Source organism: Phoxinus phoxinus (genome assembly GCF_949152265.1).
Source record: "Phoxinus phoxinus genome assembly, chromosome: 3".
In the NCBI taxonomy this organism is placed as follows: domain Eukaryota; kingdom Metazoa; phylum Chordata; class Actinopteri; order Cypriniformes; family Leuciscidae; genus Phoxinus; species Phoxinus phoxinus.
In genome coordinates this window covers 18,152,265-18,171,697 of record NC_136878.1, presented here as the reverse complement: position 1 = coordinate 18,171,697, position 19,433 = coordinate 18,152,265, and the positions used below count along the sequence as shown (strand labels likewise).

The 19,433-nt window shown below is 40.0% G+C and overlaps 2 protein-coding genes across 2 annotated transcripts; one reads left to right on the top strand and one right to left on the bottom strand.

Moving 5' to 3' along the window:
• The first annotated feature begins 1,913 nt into the window (after positions 1 to 1,913).
• Positions 1,914 to 8,079, top strand: atf5a (activating transcription factor 5a). The gene is made up of 4 exons (XM_079606778.1): positions 1,914 to 2,515; positions 3,999 to 4,244; positions 4,560 to 5,778; positions 6,033 to 8,079. Exons 2-4 carry the CDS (start codon positions 4,103 to 4,105, stop codon positions 6,217 to 6,219), a joined length of 1,548 nt encoding a protein of 515 aa, XP_079462904.1. The 5' UTR covers positions 1,914 to 2,515; positions 3,999 to 4,102; the 3' UTR covers positions 6,220 to 8,079.
• A 1,795-nt stretch (positions 8,080 to 9,874) lies between these two features.
• Positions 9,875 to 19,388, bottom strand: stk36 (serine/threonine kinase 36 (fused homolog, Drosophila)). The gene is made up of 20 exons (XM_079607044.1): positions 18,860 to 19,388; positions 18,237 to 18,377; positions 17,826 to 17,903; positions 17,412 to 17,542; positions 16,503 to 16,752; positions 16,228 to 16,321; positions 15,891 to 16,057; positions 15,455 to 15,603; positions 15,061 to 15,202; positions 14,838 to 14,957; positions 14,573 to 14,749; positions 14,297 to 14,388; positions 14,006 to 14,069; positions 13,760 to 13,870; positions 13,397 to 13,471; positions 12,521 to 12,638; positions 12,293 to 12,419; positions 11,992 to 12,166; positions 10,514 to 11,881; positions 9,875 to 10,244 (listed from the first exon to the last, which is right to left on the bottom strand). Exons 1-20 carry the CDS (start codon positions 18,941 to 18,943, stop codon positions 10,125 to 10,127), a joined length of 3,783 nt encoding a protein of 1,260 aa, XP_079463170.1. The 5' UTR covers positions 18,944 to 19,388; the 3' UTR covers positions 9,875 to 10,124.
• Between the last annotated feature and the right edge of the window lie 45 nt (positions 19,389 to 19,433).

Below are 19,433 nucleotides of genomic sequence, written 5' to 3'. Positions count from 1 at the left end.
CTATTTAAGGTGGGGGAAAAAATCTCAATACAAACAGAAACTCAAAGTATGATGGCCCAACAGCACTGGGGCTGTCTGTGGCTGCGTTGCCCGCGCGCGCGCGCGCGTGTGTGTGTGTGTGTACTGCTGACTTTCTCTCACGCTTTGCGCAAACAGGGCGCCCCCACGGACCAATTAAGACACGGCGAGTTGGGAGAGTCAGCGCTTTCCTGGGAGAGATCCCACACTTCAACAACCATTATTATCTCAGTCTCTTCAACGTTACGACTGCGGTCACGAAGATTGCATCAGGCCTCACTTCTACAACTGCGAGGCTGAGCCGACTCACAAGAGGAATTACAGTATCACAGTACCTTCAGAAGCCCCTCTTTGATCCCGTCGCTCTCTGACTGCTCCTCGAGAAAGCAGGTGTCATCTTGGTTCATGCAGGGCTATTAAGTGTAAATAAAATCAATTTCTCCTCAGTCGAGGAAGACGTAACCTTCTGCTAAAGCTGCGGCATATTCCTTCTGACAGTTTTACACTTTCCTCTGTCTGTTCAGGTTTCCCATGTTTTGGCAAGATGATTTTATTACATCCTATCATCATAAACCAAAAAGATAACTTTCATAATATTTCTGACGACTCAACTTGTGTAATTTGTGGCGACTAGACTGTTAAGGGCAAGGGCGCGTATTAGCTAATAATGACGAAAACGTAGCCTAATTTCAATGAAAAAGGCTAAGTATAGACACTTGTTGCAGTTGTGTTTGTTAAAGACTGAAGTTACTTTGCATGGAATGTCGTTTTTACTCAACAGAGACAAAACTGAAAAACACGGGCCGAAAGGGGGAGCGAGAGCGCGCTCGTTGCAAATCCCATGGCAACAGCAACCAGAAAACATGTCTAAAATAGGGGGCAGTGTTCGCTATTACTATAGCAACAGGAAGACATAGCTCCTTCAATCAGCTTTAGGATTTGCTGAGGGGGGAAAACAAAGCTTGATTCTATGAAAAACCGTTATTAACGGGAAATAAGTTTGCGAGTTTGAGGGTAATTTGTCTCGTCTCACTGTGGCGCGCATGACTTGAATGAAGCTCAGCATAATGTGGCGCCGTCAGTCTGAAGTTGAAACTGAATGATCAAAATATAGCAAACAATGAATGAAACTTTCTTTCTCCCGCTAGATAGGGTTTGCGTTTTGCTCGATCGCAGAATTTAATTTGCGCTTTTCCCAACGGCAGTTAATGGAAATGCTGATGCTGAAGTGGATGCTGACTGTTACGTTAACGTTTCACACACTAGCGTTACATTATGTAGTGTATAATGTTTTTAAATCTCTTCAGAGTAACTACGATGCCAGTTAATTAAGGGAACATGTAACGTTAAACACGTAAATAAGCTAGCACTATCAGCTTTATAAATATAATAATAAACCTGAAAATAAGCCTATTTTCGCTAATTATCCACACACCAAGTCAGTCAACATGTAGATTACACAAATTAATCACCCAACAGTTTAAATGAAAATAAAAAATCGTATATTTACAGAACTTAGTAGGCTACAACTCAACTGAACCGCTAAATACAGCGTTCTAAGTCGAGTGGGAACCGTCCAAAACGCGTATCAGCAAATGCCACAACAATTATTGTTACAATGTTTTGTCAGTAAAGTTCCGTAAACTGCCCTTCCGCGACATGAAAGTTTAACCACTTTCAGAATTTGCTCTCGGGATGTTTACGTGAAACATGTGCACGGAGAGTGGAAAACCGAAGACCACTGGGAAGCAACGTCTCTCTAGCGGCAGCCAATAAGGGAAGACAACAGTTCCTCTCCAGCCAATCGCTGCACGACAGGCTCAGTCCGTCCAGCGAATCTGCTTGCAGCTTGAAGCGCTGATGCAACTAAGCTGCAACAACAGCCACGTATCTCCTGGGTAGCAGAAAGTGTTCTTCCTCGCTAGAAGAAATCAAGTAGTCCCCGTGAAACAATACATATTTGAACGGCAATGTATGCTATGCGTGATATGATATGAATTTTTCATGCATAACCAGATACTGCAACTGTATGATAATCATCCAAACTCTGGTGAACAGCCGCTTTCATCACATATTCTTCTCTCAGAGCTTTAAAACCGTAGTATGTTCAAGTTGAGGACATGCCAACGGGATTTTGTGTTTTCTCGGAAGTTGTTGAGAAAGTGAGTGCTAAATCTTGTGGGCGTTTTCACCGGCCCGAAGTGTGAAATTTATCTCGACCAATACATCCATAGGGCGGAGGAATCTATAGCACTGGGGGCTGACCGACCGCGTGACGCAGCTGGTTGCTAGGTGTGGGTGACCTGATGCATTGACTCAATTAGCCGATTCTCAGTCATCAACTCCATCACAACAAAGCAAGACCAACAGCACTTCAGTCCTAGACACTCCGGAGGAGACATGGCTTTTTAATTTAGTAAAGTCTTCGATCCTAAAGAAACGCCGTGCTTTGCACTTGCAACGCACCCCAAACCCACAACATTTAAGCAAGAATGGAGTAAGTACAACTTATTACTTTACTGCTTTTCTTTGTTGTTTTGTCTCTTGGCTTGCACTTTTAGGGTGTATTGCTTTTGTTTAACTGTTGTTAAGCATGTTGTCACACTTGTAACAACGCTTCAGGCGATGTTTTATGCACATTGCTGTCTTATTAGAAAAGTTCCAGAAACTCACTTTAGCTCTTTAAATCGTTGCTACACAGTTTTGCAACTTTAGGAATGATCACACAATAATCAGTTTGACCTATTTAATTAGCATGTTTACATGTTGAATTTATTTTGAGACACAATCCATTATTTTACGCACTTTGAAGTGACTTGTTTGTTGAACATCTTTGTCTGTGGGTTTTATAGAGTGATTATCAATATTATACGCATAACCTGTCTATTCAAACAATAAATCGCTGGGCTGCACAGGTTCTTCTGTCATTATGTCTTAGCAAAAGTTGTTCCTTTGTCCATTTGCGTCATCCATATCTGCCACATTATTGTATAGTTTCACGTTGCATGCAGCGGATGTTGTTTTTCTTTTCTTAGAAATTGCCTTTGAGAAAAAGCATGAGTCGTTTTCAAAGCTTTCACGAAGATTTGCTGTCTTTGGTTTTGCATTACGTCATAGATTGTAACCCACGTGCTGGCCAAGTTCAGACATCCAGTTCAGAGGAGTCTGCATCTGCCATAGTGCTAGAAAGAATTACTTTTTTAAATACTTGATTGCAAAAGAAAAGGCTTTGTTTCTGCTGTTTGCCATTGCATTCAGTGTTGTCTCTAATGATTCTGTCAGCATAAAATGTTGTCCTGTGTCTGACCTTAGACTGTAAACAAACTGGACTTCAGTGTAGGTGCAAAGGTTATTGGGGCGTTTGGAGGTACTACCTTAGGTTGCATCATACAAACAAATGATAGTGCCGAAAAAAAGAAACGTTTTCAAAGTTCTTGATATTGTGATTTATTATTGGCATGATTCAAAATATGATCTGAAGAAGTTTTACATTTGTGTGTGTGTTTTATATTTAGGCTGCTAATAAATTTCCCACAAGTAGAGCATTCGCCTGCTTCTCTAGGATCTCAGTAGAACTCCCCTAAGTGGGCACAAGGGACTTTGATGGATGGAAGAGTGGTAGTTTTCTAAATTGGTCCCTCGCTAATCACCAGTGTGTCTTAGCTGATGCTTTAGGAATATTGGGGGGTTATGGCTCTTTTACTCAATTTGCACTGTATTTGCAACATTGTTAACAACCTAAAAATATGAATTTATGGTCAGCTGGAGATATTTTTAGATATTTGAGAAAAGACAGGATAAGTTTAGAATGGAAAGTCCCACCAACTAGGACATAATGATTTTTTTCTCCTCCATCCTACTTTAGCAACTAAAGAATCATGTTGGTGTGATAGTGTCTTCTCAATACCAGATAGACAGAAACCTCCATAGACAATGCGTTTTAACACGCCGTCCCTCATCATATTTTCCCTCTTTTTTAGGTTTCATAATGCTCACCCAGCCCTGTTTTCTGTGGCTCAACTCTCAAACTTCACTATCGTGCACTGTAAGCTCGGACATTTGAATCGTAGGATCAACGGACAGGATGATGACAATGTCAGCACCTATTTGGAAGACTCTACTCGTCTGCCCGGCAGACCCCCTCACTCTCTCTCACCCACAGGCTAACCACAGCCAATCGGAGGGGCGCAGAGGGGAGGGGCCAGAGGAGAACCAGCACTTAATTGGTGAGTTGCAGTGAATACAGTTTTTTATTTTTCCCAGTTTCAGGTGGGCACCGCACTGCAGCACATTTCGTTCTCCTTGAACAGTGAGTAAAACTACCAACGTGGATCTATTTTATATATTTTCTAGATGACATGCTAGTTTAATGCTGCGTTTTACATTTTGGATTTAGTAAGCGCATTGAGATGTAATTCAAATTTTTTTTTTTACGGGTTGTTAAAATACTGCCGGTATAGTTGTTTATTTGGTTTAAATAATTGTGCTACATTGGATCTCTAGGCCAGTGATTAACATGTTGAACTCTGTTTTCCCCATAGGTGATGGTCTTAGTGACTGGATGACGGAAGAAGTAGATTTCTCCTCTTACCTCCCAACCCCTCACTCCTCTCCCTCCCCCAATGCATCCCTTCCCCCCTCGCCCCTCCAGCATGACATCCAGGTGCCCTCAGATTTGGAGGTCATGACCTCTCTGCTGCAAGAGGAGCTTGCTCAGCTGGAGGATTACTTCCTGTCTGACCCACTCCCAGAAAAAGCCTCCAAACTGGGCAAATGCGACAAGGGTCCAACGGCAGTTGGTCCACCGTCGTATTACCAGTTGCCCTACGCATCATATTCTACTTCCAACCAATCCGAATCCAGCCCTCTACTTGTTACCCTGGCAACTGGGGAACTTGACTTGCTGAGCTTTTGTGGAGGTCCCATTGGCCGTACCAAGATTCCTAGACATGCCCCTTACAGTTGCAGCCGCCCCAACAGCAACGTCTGCGGCCGCAAGAGAGTTCCCGATGGGGTGAGGGTGGGTGACAGCTACGAGAGTAGCATCTGGAGTTCCAAAGGAAATTCCTCAGGTAACTCGGCTGTTGCGCCTGGTGGGAGCTACAGCTGTGCTGAAGATGAACGGGTGGTAGGCAAAGGCTACTGCCTAGGCAGTGCAGTGGAAATCAGGAGGTGCGCCATTTTACCCAAAGAGGAGAAGAACTGCCGCTACACGGAAGAGGCTGGCGGTGCGAGCAAGGGTGGCGGCGGCGGCGGCGGGTACAACTTTAGCGGACCCGTTCAAATTCCACACAAGAAAGACGAAATGATGATGTATGGTGTCAGAGAAGTCAGTTTAAGCGGCATAGGAGGAAGCGCAGAGATGGAGATGATGGGCGAAGTGAAGAATAGTGCTAGCGACGAGAAGGCCGACATCCCCTGGAAGTCCGAACCCAATGAAAGCTCTTTCCTCCAAAGTACATCCCAAGAAGAGGCCTACCACAGCTTCCTCGGGGCCATCAATGACCCAGTAAAGGCGGAGAGCGTAGAGATTCACCGGCAACATAACTTCCACTGCAGCTTTCTCGAAGGCCAAGGCCCCGACTGCCTGAGCGATGACCACCACGGACCTGAAATGGGGTCCCCGTGTGCCAGAGGAGTCTGTGTGTTGAAAGACGACCCCTGCATTGTGAAATCAGACATTGAGGAGCCACTAATCGAAGGGAACCATGGTCAACGCAAACAGAAGAAGAGAGACCAGAACAAGACTGCAGCTCACAGGTATAGTATTTTCAGTCATAATGATGTCAAATGTATTCTACATGAGCGAATATAGAAAAGTTGGTGGCTTTTTAAAGTGACACTTAGTTGTGGAAGTACAAAATCCTTAACAGGGAATTGTATTATGCTTCAGACTACAATGCCTGCGATCATTACAATGTAGCTGTGAGATTTAAAAAAGACCACAATTATGTAAGTAAACAGGAAAAGTGTGACAATTTCTGACTTTCCTCTGTATTATTCGTTTTGAACAGGTATCGTCAAAGGAAGCGAGCGGAGTTGGACACGTTGGAGGAACAGCTTCATGGTCTGGAGGGTAGAAACCGTGAGCTACGGGACAAGGCAGAATCGGTGGAACGGGAGATCCAGTACGTGAAAGACCTCCTGATTGAGGTGTACAAGGCACGCAGCCAACGCCTCAAACAGGAAACCAGCGCCTGACCAAAAGCTCGACCACCTGACGATGGTCCTGCAAGTAGAATTGTAAGCAGTCTGATAGGCAATGGAGATTTGAGTTGGAATGTTTTCTGACTGAATGTTTTTAGGATGTGGTGGAGGTTGTACTATTGCACGTTACTCAATCATTTCATTTTCGTTACAAACTGACAAAGTCCATCAACAGCTGCAGCAGAGACATCCACTTTCTCAGAAATAACTCCAAATCAGTTAATATGCACTGTGATTATGTCTTTGACTGTAATGACAGCCGTTTTTTCTTTTCTCTTGCTTTTCTCAAGAGTGGCTAGACGACTCGTCCTCTCGGTTTCATGAATGAGCTTTAACAACAGACCATTTACGATTGACAGAAATAAACACCGAATAACGCAAAATAGACTTGAACGCATCCTCATTTATTTAGAAAAGGCTGTAAGGTAATATCACAAGTTCCGCATATGACCTGCATTGATCTTAATTTATACTGAGTTTTTTTTTTTTTTTTTTTTTTTGTTACATTTATTTATTAGCAGTTTCAACATTTATGGTACTAATACTAATGATGTACAATTAGTACAACATTGGTAGTTCCTTTTTTTTCCTTCCGTATATTAAATAAGGAATAAGCACTGATATTAAAAGCAATCTGTTTCTTATATATTGAGTTTCAGGGGAAGCACTTCTCAAAACGAATTTCCCTCAGGAATAATGAAACTGAAGATGTGTTTTTGAATTCCCAATTTTAGATTAGTCCTGCAGCTCAGGTATATACGATTTATGTCCAAAGTCATGGAGGTATGTCAGTTTGTAACTGCTGAAGATATGGCACTGCCTAATAATGTTATGTGTGTTGATTTCTTGTATTTTGATTCTTGCATGCAGAAGATTTCATGGCTCTTTACAAAGAATGTTTGTTTTTCTTTCTACTGAATGACATGTTACCGCAAATGTCTTTCTTGCTTAAGAAGCCCAATTTTATATTCTCTTGGCTAACACATTTCATTAGAGATGAATGAGTTGCATTTGATTCACAAACTACTGTTTGGCCCAATGTCTCTGCTGTTATTGCGACTACAATCAGGGTTTGTGATTTTATAAAGCTTGTTTGCTCTAATGTACAAGTGTGTGTTGGGAGACAGAAAGTAAAATCTTTGTAGTGATAAAGTTTTTTTTTATAATCACTGAAATGATTGTGGTGGCTTTAGAATTGCAGACTTCCCAGCGTCTTAGCAATATTTCATCAACAATGTAAATGACTCAAGTTATGAATTTTTTGCAATTGCGATCATGCACAATCGTTGATAAATGTTATGATTTTCATGTTTACAATTTAGTCAATTTCAGGAGTTTATTCTGGTAAACCTGTCTAGTGACTCTGATTTTCTACTTGCTCAAATTGGTTGACATGCATTTATCACAATTACAACAATAACAAAGAAATCAACTGCAAATCAGGCTTTGATTAGTTACTCTTTATTCTTCCTATTTATTCCTTTGAGGGCATTTTTACCGAAGTGTCGTGTGTACCTTAATACTACGTAGCAATATTACAAATATCATTTAATTCCTCTAAATAAGCAACCTAGATACTGAGAGAGCATAGCATATCGAAATATGCTTTCCTTGGCGGTATACAATCATGTTTATGAAATATAGCTAATTATGCGCTGTGTTATACGGTCATTTTCTGAAGTTGAGATTTTTTTTTTTACAACCCAAAATTAAGGCACAAGATTTTCAAGAGTTTACACCAGCTATAATACTAAGACTAGTCATTTTTGTACCAGGCATTTCGATGTATCGTCTCCGATTAATTCTTTGTGTTTCCTGTTATTCCATTGAATTCAAATAAAGTGATTTATGTCAGCAACTTTGCATGTTGGCGATGATGGCTTCATAAGAGATTTTTAGAGCTTAATATGTAGACCTTGTTTAACAGATAAACGGAGTTTATCCCTTGTTTGGCCGGGAAATTGTTTACTGCTCTGCAAGCCAAATATATGGAGCAGAGCTATTCGCATATTCTCACTAATGCACGATGTGGAGGAAAAACAAAATCAAATGACACAGAAAAATCATAGACAGTGTCAGTTACGTACGTACGTGTGTGTGTGTGTGTGTGTGAGAGAGAGAGGGAAGGAAGGAGAAAAAATAATAGCCTAGTACAATTCTAATAGCAACGTAGGATGTCTAAAATATTTACTTTTTTTATTATTATTAACCGTAGGCTAGTGTTCACTCCTGCCTTTTGTATCCCGAAAGTCCTAAACCAGTTTTTTTTATTGAATAATAATTATTATTAAACCCTGACAGAACCAAATGTAGCATACAAAGAAAGAGCAGAAAATAGGGGGGAAATCATATTTGTTAGTCCCGTCAAAAGTCTTATTTCTGTGTAGCGCAATTCATTATTTGTAGGCTAATATCCGTTTTAACGGGTACGGTTCACAGGTAATTTATAGTTTCTGAACACCGACCAGTCTTGTTTATTGTTCAATATCTCTCCAAATAAAATAGGCTATAGCCTACCGTTGAACCCAACATTATTTTAATTTAGTCTTCTTGTTTGTTGTTTTCACACTGAGGCGCATGATCACAAATCATCCGATAGCTAAATTAAAGCCTAGACATTATGTGCACGAGTGTTGGAAAATAGTGAGTGTCATTTTTTAGAGCATTTAAATAATCACACAATATTAATATAAAAAATAGCCTAATTCAATTTATTCACACCTTTTCTTTGAAAATATGTAACAAGGCTATCTTGAAAATACGTTTTTTTAGTGTTCTTACAACGGGTGGGTTAATAATCAAAATAAATCTGCGCGCTATTTAATATTTTACTCTAGTGTTCGGTGTCTGTCTCACGCCTGTCAAACAGCCTGATTGTTCACTGGTAAGTTAGGCTAGGCTACTTTTGTATTTGTGTGCATCTAAAAAAAAACTAAAAAAATGGTCAGGATAGCCTACTGGAAATTACCGGAATTTTATATAGGCATATATATATATATATATATATATATAGGCTATATAATTCTGATTAAATAATTCTTCCTAAAAAAAAAAAAACTTTTCTTGTGACAAACACTTTTAAAGAGTTTCAAGTCGTCTCAGATAAATCTCCGGTAAAATAGCTAGAAAACAAAACAATTTTTGACATGGTGAGACGATATAGCCTAGCCTATCCAGAGAACACACACACACACACAAAAAAAAAAAAAAAAAAATCACTCATAAAACAGACAAGACAAACACAATTTTAGGAAATTCCATCGATTTATTCATTTAAGGTGACTAAATGGATTTCGCAATATTTCCCCCGTACAGATTACATTTACAACAAACCAAAAAAAATCTTTTTGGATAGCCTTTCGATACCCCGAAATATATATCTGATTTTTCGATATATATATATATAGGCCTATATATAAATAATAAATATCGTATTTTTCGATATATATATATATATATATATATATATATATATATATATATATATATATATATATATATAAACAGTTTGAACGTAAGGCTGGCAAATTAGTTACATCATAAAAATGCAAGTGACGTTTTGTTATTATAAAAAGAAAAAAAGACCAAACACTCGACATCGCAACTTTTTTAAATATAAATCAAAAATGAATCAAAAATGCAAACATTTGCTGTATAAAAAACCTTATATTTGAAATACATCTAAATGTAGGACAATGTTATTTTGAGGGCATTTCTGAATGTCTGCCATTTTTTAAAAATACATAACAGATTCAAATTCAGTCAAAATCTTTTGATCACAGATCAAATAAATACAGACAAAAAGAAAGCTTTCTCAGCCACAGAAGCAGCCAGCAACCCATTTTTAGATAAAGTGAAATTACATCCTCTCTCTTAAACACGAACTATGAGACTGACATTTATGTTTTTCCTTCAACTGACCCGTCCAACTTGCTGACAAGCCATTGATAATCCCTCTGAAATAAAGAGCTCTGGGATGTGCGACAGAGTTTTCTTCCTGCATCTAGAGACCTCAGAGCCTTGAGGAAGGGAAGGAGAAAATGTGAAAATGACAGTAAGGATTTTTTTTTCCCCCAACCAGCTTTGTCTGTCCTTCAATTTTTTTTGCACAATTGTCAAAATGATGCAATACAGCACACAAGCAGCTCTATATTAATTTTGCTTCAGTGTTTAAATACAATTCAACAAGAACTGCACTCTTTGTCTGACTATACAGGAGTGCAATGAATCCCATTACTCTCTTAATTCTCTAAATATGATAGTTCAAACCGATTCACACTGCTCTTACCTGTAGCAATGTGTTTTGTTGGCTAAACACACGCAGAGTGGCCACAGCTGCCCGTCGCACTGCATGATGGGAATCATTACAGGCAGTTTGGAGAATCAAGCCTGGAGCATCCACATTGAGAAGTGCTCCATCCCCTCCGCTGCAAGCAGCCAGGTTACCCAAGGCCCCACAGCAGTGCTGTCGAATTACATTATCAGCATCTGACAGCAGTGACACGAGGGGAGGGGCGGCTCCTATGGCGAGCTCCATCCATACATCGTCCTCACTATGTCTGACGCCTTCCATTGCTGGTGTCCTCCTCGATTTGTCTTGTGCCGACAAGGCAATTATGTCAGTTGTATTCTTGAAACCGTTACTGGAAATATTTAGATCGGTTCTTCCCGTTACACTTAGCCAGTTTCCCACCGCCTTGCAGGCCGTCCTACGAACAGATGAAGCAGGATCGCACAGGCAACCTAACAGGTCCAGGAATAGGTCAAACTTTGATTCACTGATGACCTGCCGGACACCTGAGCCCAGGTGGCCCAGCAAGCCACAGCATGCGGCTCGGATTCCATCATCTCGGTGGCGCAATGCAAGCCGCAGTTGGGTCATTTTGACGGGAACGAAGAAGGAAGATTGATGGGTGAGATGAAGTGTTAGCTGGGAGAGAAGGATAAGAAGTTCCACTGCACACCCACAGAGAACTTCACTTTGTAGCAGCACAGCCAGCAGAGAACTTGCTGTTCTGACCTCTTCTGGTGAGGATCGGGTTTTAGCCGTGGAGACCTTGGGGTGATCGCCACTTCTCCTTAACTCCTCCAGACTGTCCATAAGCCAGCTGATGCTGCACCCTTGCTGAGCTGAGAGACTTTGGAGACGTCCTACAGAACTGCCATGGATCTCCAAACTGTCCATGAGCTCCTCTATACAACCGCTCTGCTGCTCGATTTTATCTCTTAGATGTTCCATGGTCTTCTGCGGATATATTTTGGTTTTTGGTAGCACCTCCCTGACCTTTTGAGTCTTGCTTTTGGATGGCTGGTGTTGAGCCTTTAGGGAATCATTTTTTTCCTTAGATGCATCTACACAGCCTTTGAGCCGCTGTAACCTCTTCTTCGAATTGATGTCACCTTTAATTTGATCCACCTTGGTTTTCTTTGCAATTCTACTGCTCTTAGATTGCTCCACACCATTCCCGAAGTGGTTAAGTTGATACTGAGTGTGGTCTGCTCCATTGTCTGTGCTTTCTGTGCTGTGAGGGAGGAAAGCGGAGGCCTGGGCTGCAGTGATAAGGCATGGAGCGGTGTGCTGTGGGTCAGATAGCAGTAGACGATTCAGAAGACACAGCGGACGCTCCACCAGGGCAACGGGAAGAGTTTGAATCATCTGAACAAGAAGACAAGTCAGCAGAAAAATAAGAAATACAAAAATTCCATTTCCGATATTTCAATAGACATGCGCCATCTAAAAATACTGGAGTATTTTTTAAACCATACCTGCACTAGACCGGCCACAATATTTGCGCTTTGATACGACCGGAGAACAGACAGAAGTTTTTCTAAGGATAACTCCAAAGAGAAGGGGATGCAGAGAAGATGACAGCTCATCACTGATATGCTGTTTATTTCTGAGTCACCCCAGAAAAGACCATGCTCAAGCAATGCAGCGCTGCTGTGAGGTATAAAATGAGACATATACTGTAAACTACTGAGAAATGCACTTCAAATAAACACTAATATTAAAAAAAGAAACTGTTTGACACCATAGTAAGGCTTTAAGGTGATGTTTGATGCTCACCAACTGGTGGTAAGAAGGTGGCTGAGGACAGAAGAGCAGTTTGTGGAGTTATCTGACAGGAGAGCCACACAGTTGTATGGATCGCTGGAGAAAACCAATAAAGCGAGAGAGAGGAACACATACAGACCTGTAAGGGAAAACAGAGGCAAATGTATGTTATTAAATAAATGACTGGTATATTAAAGCTACAATACAGAAATAAGTGAACTTTCTCTTGGTGTTCAGTACCATTAGGAGAGAAATGACATCCCTGGGATGTTGTGTTTTCCAGTGTGGAGTTCACTTTAGCCCACAAGCAGGGCCAAAGCTCTGAGTCCTGAAAGTTGAGCAGTGAGCCGCTTTCACACTTTCATCAGGGAGGGAAAAATAAACCATTTTATTTCTTTATCCAGACAATTCACCTTATTCACCCTAAAATTCATCTATTTTGTAAATGCACGTTATTGATCATGATTCTGAGCATGCGTTTAATTTTTCTTTTTTTAATTTGGACCTTGTAACTTTTAATTAAAATCTCATAACTCGATTTTCTGGTGAAGCGACTTCTTTGTGGTAACATATGCCCCTCCGCAATCGACAGTAAACTCGCTTTCATTTTCGAGTACAATGCCCACATCTCAAAATAAACAATCGATGGAAAGAACCAAGTCCCTTCGCAAAATTTTCGAAATTCTTTTTTAATCCACTACACTCGGATGTATGTCACAATATGGAAGAAAAAATGTGTCCCTACTTGCATATCATTAAGACATTAACACATGACCAATAATTTTTTTTTTTTTAGAGATAAAGATGTTTAAGTGTCCCATAAACAATATGCCAAAACTGGTTTTAATTGTTGATTTATTTCTGGCTTAACTAAATAACTAATAATAATTCAATGATCATTACATTACAACAATAACACATAGGACAATATGCGATATTGTGCTGTCTAATTGTCTTATTGTCTTAGGTGCTGCTCCTAAGAGACTTCAAATGGTGTTATTTATTGTAGATCCAATATTAAACAATTGAAAACCAATTATTAAGTCAAACCGATTATTGGTCTATCTCTAATTAACACAGCACAGATTTTAGGGGAATTAGTGTGAGAGGAATTACCTCGGACAGTCTGTGGAGAATCAGTGACAGAAGGCCGTCACACATGCCCCAACCTGCAGGTAAGGGGTTATGTGCCTATGCGAAAGAAAAAGAGAGAGCAGACAGATGGTGGGAGGGGGAGAGGAAAAGAAAGAGAGGGAAAAAAAAGAGAGAGAGAGAGAGAGAGAGAGAGAGAGAGAGAGAGAGAGAGAGAGAGAGAGAGAGAGAGAGAGAGAGAGAGAGAGAGAGAGAGAGAGAGAGAGAGAGAGAGAGAGAGAGAGAGAGAGGGGAATGACTACACTGGATTTGGATTTCATCACATCAATGACATTAATTACTCCAAAGAGTTAACCCTTATTCACAGTTTAAATAATGGAACTATACCTCTGCCGTGTCTGTCAACATATTCCCCAAAAAGCTTGTAAGCCTTTCTATACCAACATTCACAGCTATACCGTGGTGAGTGAACAAGGTTAAGACTGCTGTTGCCAAAAGCTGTAGGAGAGACCACAAAATCACAAGCGTAATGCAAATGAAACCAGACATCCTACGATTATTGTACTTCATTTTTCCAGATTAAAATTGCATTTGACACAAACTAGGGAGAAAATCGTTCATAGAGGCACTTACCGCTGAATGCTTCTGGACACGACAGAGAAATACCGAAATAAACAGCTGACAGAGATCCTCAGCTCTGATGAGGAAAAATATAGTTTTCATAAGATTAAAATTTCACTAAAAGCCCAGCAGCAGTAGAGATAACGACAGCCGAACAAAGAGTTCTGCAATTAACACTAAATATTCTTTCATTTAAAAAGGAACAATAGATTTACTGAAGTAATGAAAGTAAAAACAATTTCACTGGAGAAAAAAAAACTGTACTGTAACTCTGTACATTAAAACCGATTCATAAATCCGTACCTCCTGCCCTTTATCTCCCAGCCCGGGCTCTTTTCCAGGTACATTATGAGAGCACTCATCAGATCTTCTAATATTAGCTCACCCTGGGATTCCTTTAGCAAATAACAATAAGTCAGAAATCAAGTATGATTAATGAAACTATTAAAAGAAGAAATGTACATTATCATTTAAAATTAAAATAAAACCATTTAAAACAACTTATAAAATATGATTAAAATATATATTTAAAACAATAATCAGATGAATAGAAGATGCATATTAATTTTTGTGTCTGACCTGCATTAGATCTGGAATGTTCAGGATGTCCTCAATCAGGCTGAACAGTAGATGAGGCAGATCCAACTCCTTGCCCACTGTTTCAACATCCCCGGACTGACAGCTCTGGACAATGTTCCTGAGGATCTTTAGTGGCTGTAGAATTGAGGAGGCCTCTTCACCTTTCTTGACCAATAGCTAGACAGATCAGTGAGTCTTTAATTCACTAAATCACTCACTTACCCAGTTCAAATAGCTGCTCTTGTGACACTTAACAGAACGTTACCTGTTTTTTAGCTAAGAGCAGCTTGGTTTTTAACCTCGGAAGGATGGAGGCGTTCACAGGGCCCTGATCACTTAATTCAATCAATTGTTGCCACTCAGAATCACTGTCGATATCTTGTTCCTGCGGAACAGATTTAGTGGAAAAACCTTGTGTGACAGATCTGACATTAGTAGTGTGCTCCAACTAAATCCACAATATCATTTTAAATGATTCAAATTACAACCTCACTGTCCATCCTGACAGAAGCCAGACTGGTCCGCACATGTCCAGGGTGCTTCATAACTTGCCGGGGTCCCACCTCTACAGAAGGGAACTCCCTCTCGTAGTCTCTACTGATCTGGCCTTTATGTGGAGCTGAGCGAACCCTAAAAACAAAAGGGAACATGGGAACAATTTATATATTTTTAAAAAATCTGATTCCTCACCATATCTTTCACCCTTGGTTTAAACAGGCTTTTTGACTATTTCACTTCTCTACATTTGGATTTATTAAATATTCATTCCATCACGCTGGTCAAAAACATCAATTTCACTGTCACAGCAGCATTGTTAATATGCCCTTTTTATAAGTTGAGGCCCGCAGGTTTTCAAATTCAAATTCTAGATGGGAATACTACCTGGTAACACTGTTGTCATTTGCTTGATGCTGATTGGTTCCTGGCTGAGATGAATTTTGATACACTGAAAAGGTGCTGCCCAATGAGTGGCCAGTGGTGGGGGCTCCTCCAGCAGAAGCTGTCTTACAGCGTGTCTGACTCGCAATCTCCTAGTGAAACAACACCCAACACAATCTTATTTCACTTCCACAGAAATTAATACTTTGAAAGCCCTTCACAGCTGATTCCATATTTTCCCCATATTCCATAATAATGTAAATAGTCGAATTTTCACAAATCACACCAACAACAATAGCATTGGTTTCATTTAAATAAAGTTCATCTTACTGCAAAAATAAAACAAACCAGACAGGAAGACATCTAAAAGACAGATTCATAACCTTGAAACACAGAAAACGAAGAAAGACAAACTTATTTGTCGTTAGCTTGAGTTTACCCGTTTGTTAGTCTTCTCTTTCTCTCGAAGCTCTCTAGCTTTGCGCAGTAGTTTGCCCTCTCCATTGCGTGCTGTTGTCTTCTCTGCAGCCTGCTGGTGTTTCAGGGCCTGTCGGTCTGGGCTGGGTGGGACTGTGAGGGGGTTGCTTGAACCCTCATCTGACACCACTGTTAAAGCAAAGAGCAGCACAAGGCACCCTTTTACTAACAATAACACATTTTCATTATAATACATTATTGCTATAATTAAATATATGTTTTTAATTATTTAACTTTGCAGATATGTGTACAAAGAAAATACAATTTCATAGAATGATAAAAATGTAAGTAGTCCTCACTTAAAACTCCATCTGCAACAAAGGGGTGACGAAGCAGGTCAGGCCATGACAGCCTCTTCTCTGGGTCTTTCATCAACAACCCCTTCAGAAAACTCTAAATTAAGAGAACCCACAGAAAGAGCAATTGAAAAGAAGGGTTTAATACTCTGTACTATTTAATGTTACCACAACCAGTGCATACTGATCAAAATCAGACTAATTCGTTAAAATCAGACTAAACTAAAATTTAAAAGTCAGAGTCAGGGGTTTTCATGTGGGAAGTAACTACTCCGTACCAAGCAGTCTGGGCTCATGTTCTCTGGCCATTTGACTGGATCTCTCACTATAAGCTGCACCAGCTGAAAGATGGAGTTGGTGTAGAACGGAGGCGCCCCCGTGTGGAGCTCATAGAGGATGCAGCCCAGAGACCAAAGGTCAGCTGAGTGGTCATAAGGTTTCTCTTCCACTAATTCTGGAGACATGTAGAGAGGCGTCCCCTTAATAGAGGTCAACACCAAGGTGGACACACTCATGGCACGAGCAAATCTGTGAAGAGTCACAAGAATATATTTTTATACTAGTGGGTGCAGGACACTATAGTTCATTTATGTGAGGATAGCAAAATAAACTGACATATTATACCCAAACATTCTTCATACAGTGGACTACCAGTAAAATTTATAAAGATTTGGGACCAAAAATTATTCAGACACTTTGGCCTGACCATGTTTTGCTGAAGTGTTTTTTCTTTCATTTCTAATCCAACCTTTTTACCCCACATAATGAACCAAATTAAGCATTGCTTGGTAATTGGTTGACCTAAATTGGTATTATCTAATTATGTGCTTAAATTTAACAGCTGACAACTGACAGCTATTCAACCGAACTCATTTGTGAGACACTCTAACAGAAGGATGGCCAAAACCAGTGAAATATCAACTGTGATAACGTCTTTTTCTTTTCTTTTTTTTTTACCATTTTCTAAACTATAGCAAATAAACTGTGATAATGTGAGAAATGTTGAAGGTGTCTGAATAAATTTTGGTTTGTGTGTGTGTGTGTGTGTGTGTGTGTGTGTGTGTGTGTGTGTGTGTGTGTGTGTGTGTGTGTGTGTGTGTGTGTGTGTGTGTGTGTGTGTATGTATATATATATACAGTTCCTAAAGTAGTTTGAACTTTGTACTTGTGCCAATTGGCAACACTAACCCAAAGTCACAGAGCTTTACTACTCCTCCTTTTCCCAGCAGGATGTTTTGTGGTTTCATGTCACGGTGCAAAATACGATGGGAGTGCAGATAATACAGGGCAGAAACAAGCTGGCAGGCTATTTCACACACCTACACAGGTAAGATAACAGGTTAGCAGGTGAGTGTGTCCCAGTTAAGAGGTCTGAGCTGCAGAAAATCCAGCACAACATCAAGTCAAAGAAATAAAAGTGATGAACTATATGATAAACTGTATGCATTTTCCAAAAATATATTTACCTTAGGCTAAATACCGGTAAGTTTATTCTAATTTGTATGACATACTTACATTTCTTATATGCATCACTGATGATATTATCAGCTTTTAAAGTCTAGAATGAATTAAATGTAAACAGCGGTGTGACCACGGATGTACCTGATTTTCAGGTAAACTGCCATCATCCTCCAGGATTTGAAACAGCTCACCCTCAGCAAACTCTGTCACCACCACCACCTGTCAGAGGAATACATGCTCTAATTATTTTTCTGACACAAATTCAGTCCTGTTTTTTTTTTTTTTACTCTTCTCACTGATACTTTTTTCATTTACACAGGTTATTGGACCATCAAAGTCACAAGCGCACTGCTTTTGTACCCACACCGGCATCTTAACATTTAAAAATGTTCTACACTTTGCCAACGAGAACTATTACCTAGAAATTTGAATGTTAAAATTGTGAACCCTGGGAGCTATATTTCAATCAACAAGCCGTTACACTGGAAGCACCAGGTTATACTAACAGTGGAAAACATAGCATGACTTGGGAGTACGTCGTGACAGTCATACCTCCCTCTCTGTCTCAAAGCTGTCTAAAAGCAGCACTATGTTGGGATGCTTAAGCCCCCTCATGATGTCAATTTCTCTTTTCAAACTGCGCAGGTCCTTCTCTGAGCGGCCAACTTTGGGAATGAACTTCAGAGCCACGACCTAGGGAAAAAAGTGTTGATGTTACTCAGACAGAGAGGGATTCTGTCTTCAATAAAGCCTGTTTATATTATATTTGTTGTTTTCTTTGTATTTAATGTCTTGGAGGTGAGGGTTTTTGAATGTGTGGCTAATATGAAATAAGCCCAGACAATTATGAAAACATCCAGATTATATCACAATTTGCTGTAATGTAGACACAGAACTGAATAATCCAACAAAGTGACCAACAAATTATTCACATTTATATCACGAGACTCTAGAATGATTGATTCTGATTGGCTGACTGACGTTTTAGGGCGCTGAACACTGTTCTGTTTTTCTTTTTCTTTACTGTTCAGACTGCGTTTTAACTTAAATATAGGAAATGCTGTGTTATTATATGGTAAGAAAAAATGACCTCGTATAAATATCCCTAAAATCAATTCCAGGGGGTAAAGAAATAGGATTTTCTGACACCGTGGTGCACATGCAGCAGTGCTCACCTGGCCGCTAAACTTCCTGCGGCCTTTGTACACTCGCCCGAATGACCCTTCCCCGATAACCTCCAAAATATGATACTGATCCATTATCAGCGACGAAGCCTTGACCCCGAGGAAGAGTCCGGAGACTTTTCAGGTAAAGTTAGGCTAGTAACGACGCAGTACAACGTACGTAAGCATATCATTTAGGCAGTTTTCTCCTCATGGCTTGTTTTGCAACTGAACAGTGCAAGGAAAGCAAGACAGATTTAGGCGAAACGGACAAATTAGGCTTAACGTAAACAGTTAGCTAGAGCACAGTTTTTATTAGATGGACTTTATCATTTGATCCTTACGGCTAAACAACGCCTATTAATCGATTTATACTCCCGTGAATAATGTTGACTTTACAACTAGTAAAAGTAACGTTAACTGTAATAAGAAATGGTCTCTGAAAATAAATATGGTTACATAATACATCAAGAATAAACTTCCGAAAGTTTGACGTGCTCTGCTCTCCAGAAGAACAAAAACAAAAAGCGCCTAGCAACGTGGTGGCTCACAAATAGAAGCCCTTATAAAAGTTACTGCAAATTTA